Raw genomic sequence first — 8,703 nt, 5'->3', positions numbered from 1 at the left:
GGGGCAAGAAATAGACCCAAAAAATTAGGCATTTTGGTTTACATCACATTCTGCACTGAGCACTGACTCTGTACATAGCAAAGATGAGAATGAGTTACTGTTTGTTTCATTAAAGGTTAACTCAAACTAAACTTTCACTTTGAAATTTCAATGAAGTTGAGTCAGCAGCTTGGAGATTTAAACTGCCTAACCTTCCTCTGATTGTTTGACAGCCCTTTCTGGATGATTAATGGAAAGCTATAAACAGCATTTGCATAAGGATATCTATCTCCTTTGCTGGGAAGAAGTTCCAAAACTGGCTTTGTAAGAGGAACAAACAACAGATGAGAGACTTCTAAGGCTGAGCAAGCAAACAGTGCAGGTTTCTACTATTACAAGCCAGCTATCAGAATGCAGAAAGCAAGAACCAGTCCGTGCTGTTGACAGTGGAGCAGCATTCCTCTCCCTGAGTGACCAACAGTCAGACCTTTGTGCCCAGCTCCTCAGGCAGAATTAGGAGATCCTAGCCACACACCTACTAGCAAAGTTACCCCCAGGGCAGTGGTGTTCCCAGTCTCAATGACACAAATGTGTTCTGTAAAGAAAGGTACTCAGGGTGTCTGCTTCACCCAGGCAAGCAGCTGGCAGCAGCCAGCAGGTTGGCAACTGCCCTTCCAGGGAAGTGCCTCTTCTTCCTCATCACAGACGCCATTTCCCCAACTACGGGTTGATAGCATGTGTACAAGCCCAAGAGATACATATATCCCCCTTTCCCTATGGAAAACGGGACAAGCTCTCCTTCTAAAAAGAGCCTTGCCAAGGCTGCACAAGCCAAATTCGGGAGTTTGGCTGTGTTCCATCTCCTGTGCTCCAGTTCTGGACAGACAATTGCAAACTTGTATTTGTGACTCCTACTGATGCTCAAACTGTCCCCAGATCTTCCCTTGGTGAGCTGGGCACTCCCCTGGCTCCCGCATCACCCCCAGCAGCACTGTGTCCCACATCATCTTCATGGAGAACACACAAACCAGGTGAATGATACTCCAGTTCCTGTTCCCATCAGTGCCATGAGTTTTTCTTGGACTTCCTGCAGATACATTACTAACTTGCCTTGCTCCTACTTTTGCAGGCAGGGTATAATGAGACTACAGTTTACCTGGAGAAAGTGTAGGAGTTGCAAACAAAGAGCAGCTCCCAGAAGCATCAGTGTGCTATGTGCACACATCCAAGGCTGGAATCCAGATGCATATCCGACAGGGAGGTAGAAGCCATATTCAGGGTCCCAAGCCTTTCCGAGGCATGACCACAAACCCTTTGGAACGTGCCCCAGTGAGCAGGTTTGACTTCACCAAGGAGGACAGCAGAGGCTGTTGACCCTACAAAGTGGGACACATCTTGACCCTCCTGTGAGGTAACTGCTCAGACTGAGTTTCCCCTTAGAGCATATCCCCATGGGCCACAAGTCCTCAGAAGTGAAGGCAGCAGTACAATTCCCAGAATTTGCTCCTGTTCGAGCACAAAATAACTTTGCATACACACTCCTGGGTGGAACATAAGGCACGGTTTTATTTTCCCTCATCCCTTCCTCTCAGCTCACACCCATCGCGCTGTTTGCTGGCAGTGAGGCTATGCAGGTATCAATCATGTGGATCCTCATGGATCATTTGTGCTCATGGAGCAGCCAGAAGCAGTGGCCTGGGCTCCCAGGAGCTCACCTGGATGCTCAGAGTGCCACTGTCCTGAGCAAACTCCTTTGGGAGGTGTCACTGGGTGGCACGCACAAACACTCTGAGCTCTCCTTCACTTGTCCACAGCATGACCAGTGGTGGCAGCCAGGGTGACCTTTGTGTCCATGGCCACAGCCTTGGTACCCACCTGCAAGAGAAGAGGCACCAGCAGCTGAACCCAAAGCGGGCCAGAAAATCCCAGTGTGTTACAGGCTTTGGCCCCAGGACTTCTCTAAAATGTGCTGATGAGAACACAGCATATTCAAGGCCAAAATTGCCAGGGATCCATAAAGAAAGAACAACTCATCCCAATTGCTGGGGAAAGCTGAAGATTTCTGTCCCCTTGCCTGTTGAATATAGCAATACATGGGCATCCAGAACCCCATGCTAGCTGCTTGTAGCTATGGCCAAAGATACAGATCAATCACAGAAAAAGGAAGAGGTCAGTTCTATCCTAAAAACATGCAAAACACATGATGACACACGCAGGTTAAGAACAGGAAAGCTGGTGGGGATTAAACAAGTAAGGGTGTTGAACTCTTGTCCTCAACATGGAGGCTTTTCTAGAGTACATAGTTGGTCACTGTGCAACGCAGCATGCCAGCACTGGAACAGGAACACTGTAGATGCAATGCTGCTCAGCCTCACTCAGAAGGGCTGAAAGGCTGAGGTGCCCTGCCCCACCTCCTACACAGCTGGCTCTGGTCTTTGTCGATGGGATGTACCACAAAGACCCTTTGGGTGTCCTGCTGCATTTCTCACTGCTGCAGTCACCCCACCAGAACGCGTGTACGCACAGTTTACCACAGTCCTGGTGCATGTGCAAGGTGGGAGCTGGGCCAAAGTATCTCCTCATACCTCTATCCACTAGGGAGGGCCTAGTGCAACAAATCCTCCAGATCCCAGCAGCATGGGCAAAGCTGAGCACCCACCTGGCATGGTCCCACCACAGGCACAGCGAGCGGCTTTCTGGCCTCCACTGGAGCAGAATGTGCAGCAGTGAAACACCCCCTGGTGCTCACGGAACTTGTGCTTCACCATCAGAGTGAAGGGAGAGCCCTGCAGAGGACAAGACAGGTTGCTGCAGTGGGTGCTGTCAGATGTGTCTGCGTTCTCAGACACCGAAGTGGGTGACCCTGTCAGACACAGATCACTAAGCCCAGCCTTAAACTGCTACATGGTAGAGGTAATCCTTAGAAAGATTTAAAGCAAGTACATAAGAAAAGAGAAGCAGGTAAAGAAGAAGCAGTGCAAGAGAAACAAGAAATGCTACCTGCACATGTTGCCCTTTCACACAGACGCAGACAGCATACAAGCCTGGCTCCTCAGGGCTGTAGGAAATACAGTAGGTCCCGTCACCATTATCACATACTGTTGGCTTGAGTGCACTGTGAACAGAGAGAAGTCCAAGAGGTCACTGACTGCCAGAAAATTGCTTTAAGTGTAAACCAGAGTTTGGCCTAGATTGGCCTAGAGTGGCTTTCACACACCCCTGCTACTGGAAGCTGCAGATACCATACAAAGGAAGTCACAAAGCCAGCTGCACTGCAAGGATTTGTAGCAACCTGCACTCCGAAAAAGCAGATGACATACAGCACACTTGAAAGTCAGATTATCCCATCAGATAACGGCCCACAGAAATGGGGTAAATTCACAGCTTCAGCAAGCAGTTACCTTCAGAAAAACCCATGAAGAAGACAGGATATAATCAGGTAGGTTTGAATCACTTTAACCACTGTCCCAGCTGCACTGACCCCAACTCTTCCCTTCAGTGCTGAGGAGTTCTAGGTCCCTGATGGTAAACTCTCCCTTTTCGTAGTGAAGCTCATTCCGTTTCACAAGAAACCCTAGTGAACAGAGTGCTAGAGAGAAAGCCTCAGCTGTTACTGGAGGAATAATTGCCTGCTCCACAGGAAGATGGAAAGCTTTCCACAGACAATTATCAGGCAGCTCTACAGAGAGGAAGGTGTTCTTGCTAATCCCCACTAATTAGTCTCCTGGGCCCCCTGACATGACAGTTTATAATCTGTATTCTCCACCCCCAACACTTCACATCAATACAGCTGCCCACATAATTTCCTGCCATGAACTGTGTGGTGATACTTCACGCTCTTCTGCAGCTGTTGTGCCTCAAAGCAAAGCCAGATAGCTTTCAGCAACCCATGTAGCAACTGCATACAGGCAAGAGAAAGAAACTGAGTGAATGCGGCCACAGCGACCTCTATCCCACTGAGAGAAATCCACAAACCCCTCAGGCGTGCACCCTCCTACATACTAAGTGCACTTAGGGAAGAAAGGTACATTGGAACAACATTCTTGGACAATAATGCTATATTGATAAACATCTGTGCAGCTAGCACTGCTTCTGTGTGCTTTGTCAACATAGCAAAGGGTTTTAGCATCCTGCCCCTTTATTTCATCGGGCCATCCCATCATGAGTGTCCCTGGAACAAATTAATGCTGACATCCGGTTCCAACTACTGCAAAGTAATAGATATTTTTTTTAAAAACTGACCGCCAACTGGTTCTGCTTTTGCGCCTGGCTGCTCTTTAGTGACAAGTGTGGTCTGGAAACAGTTCTATTTTTTTCTGGTTGGTCATTTTCCTTGTGGAAACACTGAGGAGCTCAAGTGCAGCCTTTCTTGCTTTTGCTAGAAAACCTTCAAAGATGTTGAAGTACTCAACGCTTGCAACTACAGGAAAAAGGACAAAAGCACAATATAGATTCTTTCTCCAGAACATGAAGTAGGCACTTCCATCAGCTGTCAGAGGCTCATGAGTTCAGTAAACTCTCTCTCTGACTTGGGATGGTCATTCAGGGTTTGCGATGACTTATGCTTACTAGGTGTTAACAACAGCAGGGGCCCCAGGTGTCTGCTGGGAGGAGTTAGGAGGAACAACAGCTCCCTCTGACCGTGCCTAGCAACACACACCAGGAGCTGAATCCTTTAAGAAGCCCAAATCACTCAAAGACTCAATACAAATCTCAGCAATCACTGTCCAGCCAAATACAACCAGTAGGAAGCACTGCTGTACCTGTGGGAGAAAGAGTAGTGCCTTTTCCTCTACAGATTCTGACCCACTTGCTCAAGCACATCCTCCCACCTGCCTAAGCAAGCAGGGAGCCAAGGTAAGGGAGGCAGGAAGGCAAAGCCAGTGACCAGGGATTTCTTGGGTGAAATACCCACCAGTCTCTCTTGTCCTTGTGGGTGAAGGTGACCTGCACAGCCTCTCCTCCCCGCCCCATGCGCTCCCCCGTGGTGTCCTTGCACAGCAGGGTAAAGCCACTCAGCTGGTTCTGACGGGCACTGTGGAGACCTGGAAAAAAAAACAAACCAGAAAGAAACAGGACTAGAAAGGATTCAAGTCAAGCCATGACTGCCACCTCCCACCGACTTTGCAGAGTTGCAGCCCCATCAGAGCACAGCCAGGACTTTGCTTCTGGGGTGTACAGCTCCTTCCACTCACAGGGGAAAGTCAACATATGACTGGGTATCAGGAGAGAGTGGAAGCCATAGGTTCTGAGGTTGGCAGGTTTAGCCCAGAGGTCTGTATGGACCAAAGGGGTCTTTTTCCTGTCACTCTAAGCCCAGCTGTCACCTCCCCAGAAGGCCCCAAGATGCACCATGCAACCCAGAGGAAGAAGGAAGAGCCCCACTGTGCAGTGTGGAGCACCAGAAAATTCAACACCTACAAACACTACAGCTTGGCATGGGAGGGATCCGAGAAGCCCTGGGTCTGTCTCATCTGCCCTGTACAGGCTGTTACTGACCGGAGCTGGCTGCGCCCTGTGGGATGGTCTGAACATTATCTGTTTGCTGGCCCTGCTCCAAGTCCTTAGTAAGCAAAAATCCATGAAACCATCGATGCCAGGTATTCCCACAGCAATCTCAGTAGAAATCATAATGGGAATGAACCTCCTCACTCAGCCACAAAGTGGATCTGCCTGGGCTCGTGCTGAGGGCCACCGAGAAAGCATCATGTCCTGCCACTGGGTGCCATTCCCATCCCCTAAGCGAGCCCTCCTCATGCCTCAGCCCCATGCTGAGGTTGGTGATGTTGTGAAGGGCAGTCCCATACACCCTGCACATCTGGATGAGAAAAGCTGCCTGGCTCCCCACCCAGCACAGCTCCCATAGGCAGGCAATGCAACTTCTGCTGGGGCTCTACCTCTGCCCCTGCTCAATGACTGGATAGCAGAGAGCAGAGGGGTGGGTACAGAGAGCAGAGGGGTGACTTCAGGAAGCAGCGCACGCCCATTCAGCTGCTGTACAGCACCCCATTACCTTCCCCATGCAGGGTACATCTGGCCGGATCAACCACTTTGAGAATGGCCCCAAAAACTTCATAGCCACAACACTGCCCTGCCCTCTCATGAGGGGAGAACTGGATCCTGTCGTCCACACTGGGGTGGGTGCTGTAAGCAATGCTGTTGAGCTTTGCCAGACGGCTGGACACCACCCCTTTGGTGACAAGGATCTCCACATCTGAGCCGCTCATCAGCAAGTGCTCTGTGAACTCCACGCCTGTCCTCAAGTCCAGCAGCAGCTGCTGCAGCTGGGCCTTCTGCAAGTGCAGCAGGTTTTCCTTCTGCACCTTCAAGTCCTCCAGCTGCTTCAGCAGCCGGTCCCGGTGCTCTTCAATCGCTTTCACGTAGCCCCTGGCAAACTGGCAGATCTCTGCGGCCACAGCCTCTGCGCGACTGCGGACTGCACTGCCCATCTCATCGACCTGGCTCAGCACATCCTCCAGGGTGTCCATGTGCTGCTGGCTGCTCTTCAGCAGCTCCCGCAGGGCGTCCCCGTGCCTGTGGATGACATTGCCGGTGAAGTCACAGGGGTGCTGACGGTGTTTGCCCAGAATGCAGTCCCGGCACACGGGCTGGTCACACTGCTCACAAAACAGCCTGAGCTCCTCTGTGGGATGGGAGGGGCACAGGAGAGGCTTCCCAGCCTGGCTGCAATCCTTGTTGTTCTCCAGCTCTGTCACAGCATGGGAGGCCGTCTTCTTCTGTCTCCTAGGCAGGAGCAACCATCAGTCATGTTATACATGTTGGATACAAAATGCAAACACTGAGACCCTTGGCAAATGCCTTTCTGTACAGGCTGCAAGTCGTAGTGTGCACTGCTCCCTCCTGTCTCCACTGAAATTCCCCGAAAGGACTTGTGCTCTCCTGAGAACTAGGCTCCACACAAAGGAGGAGCTCACTAGGGGCTGCTCTCAGGCTCCCTGAGCCTCCCTGACTGCATGGTCAGCACTGATTTCAGACACAAGGCAAGTGAGCTCTAATACCCCTCAGGGTAGGTCCTGCTCAGAAGAAGCCAAGGATGGGACACAGAGAATCTGTTATAACCCACACATCTACCATGTCACAGGGCAGCACTAGAATATTTTCATGCTATTTTGGGCACTGGCAGCTAGTTTTTGAGAAGGATGTAAAACCCTCCTCTCCTTCACTAATGATTTGTGGCAGTTGCAATGGGAGCTCCAAGCTATAAGCAAAGACATTCTCCAAGGACCAAGCTCTGCAGAGTTGCTCTGGTAACACAGAGCAACCTCACCACAGGCCCTTATGCTACTCCTTTTGCTTCCCACTAATCTCCCTAAAATCCACCACATTTTCAAAGCCTTCCAGTGTTGCGTGACTTCAGCCTAAGATCTCTCTCACTTGTTCCAAGGAGCGCAACCATGGCACTCAGAACCATAGAAACCTACCCTACACACGATTTTTTTTCACCATGAAATCCTTTCAAAATGGTTTTTCTTAGCCCTTGTTCTGCTCTGACATCAACTAAATCAAGTGAGTCTGTAGATGCAGGTGGGGTGAAAAAATTATAGCAGTGAATACTACTGGAAGTGGGTCACAGGGACAAATTTTCTGCTGCTTTCTCCCTTCTGCAGTTATTCCTGTCAGTGCAGCAGGCTGCTATTCAAGGTCTCTTATCACTCTTCAGTAGCTCCATGAGATATGAGGCATTAGCTAATCAGAATGGTATGCTGAAAATTACACCCGGAGTGGAAAGGTAACTAAGAGCCTAAACCATTTTCCCCACAGGCACCAGTATGTGCAGGGGGGCAGGGCAGGGAGGAATGTCTCAGTTCCATCTCGGGAAAGACTCTGCTAATCAAGTGAAAAGGAGCAGCAAAAGTGGAGGGAATAGACTGAGCTATGTAACTCAGGCTGAGGCTTCCCTGGCTCGTGCTGCTGGGTGTTTTTCTGACCCTGCCTGTCACCTCGTTGCTTCAGAAGGCCATTCAGGCGTTATACCACTTTTCCTCTGTAGTGCTGACTGTCCTCTGCTTGGCTTACAAGCCACTGCGCCCCTCTCCTCTTTAACCCCTAACTCTGTTGCAGTTACCTCTTCTTCCTACAATACTTCTACAACACGTAGCAGGCAAGCACACGGGTTGATCACTAGCAGGTAGCAACCACAATAGGCAGGACTTCCACGCATCTCCTTTCACTTTGCCTAATGGTGCCTTTACACATACACACAGTAAATGGTCCTGGAGGTGCAGAGACGCAGAGCAGCAGCTTAACTTCCCAGTTTTCCTTTGGGAGACGTGTCTTCTCAAAGCGGGGCATTGCAGCATGAGAGGCTGTTATCCTGCTAGTACCTGCCCATACCCATGCCTGTTGCCCAGGGATACTAAACTGAGATGCAAACCAGCATGTGGACACCACTACAGGCAAAGGGTGGCCTGATTTTGGACTTAATGGCCAGTAACATGGCTGATAGACCTACTCCCAAGAAGTTCAAGAAGTGTTTGGACAAAACTCGCAGGCACATGGGATTCCTGGTGCCGTCTTGGGGCCAGGACTTGGACTCCCTGATCCTTGTGGATCCCTTCCAACTCCAGACATTCTATGATTCTATGCTAGCAGCTTTCTGGTCCCCACCTGACTACGGACCATTCTCCGAGCATCCTCCAGGCAGGGGTGGTGAGCGGTGGGTAAAAACTGGGAGACACGCCAGTTCTTGCTCTGGCTCTCCGA

The 8,703-nt window shown here is 50.4% G+C and overlaps 1 protein-coding gene across 1 annotated transcript; it reads right to left on the bottom strand.

The window, feature by feature from the left end:
• Window positions 1–1,525: 1,525 nt before the first annotated feature.
• TRIM45 (tripartite motif containing 45) lies at window positions 1,526–6,740 on the bottom strand (the record flags this gene model as incomplete). Its single annotated transcript, XM_017731876.1, has 5 exons — window positions 1,526–1,854; window positions 2,639–2,765; window positions 2,980–3,094; window positions 4,895–5,024; window positions 5,993–6,740. Coding segments are annotated over 5 exons (1,272 nt in total), but the record flags the coding sequence as incomplete, so codon positions are not given.
• Between the last annotated feature and the right edge of the window lie 1,963 nt (window positions 6,741–8,703).

Source organism: Corvus brachyrhynchos, unplaced genomic scaffold, assembly GCF_000691975.1.
Source record: "Corvus brachyrhynchos isolate BGI_N302 unplaced genomic scaffold, ASM69197v1 scaffold3, whole genome shotgun sequence".
Classification (NCBI taxonomy): domain Eukaryota; kingdom Metazoa; phylum Chordata; class Aves; order Passeriformes; family Corvidae; genus Corvus; species Corvus brachyrhynchos.
The sequence above is the reverse complement of the archived record's forward strand: the minus strand, read 5'-3'. Positions and strand labels throughout refer to the sequence as shown.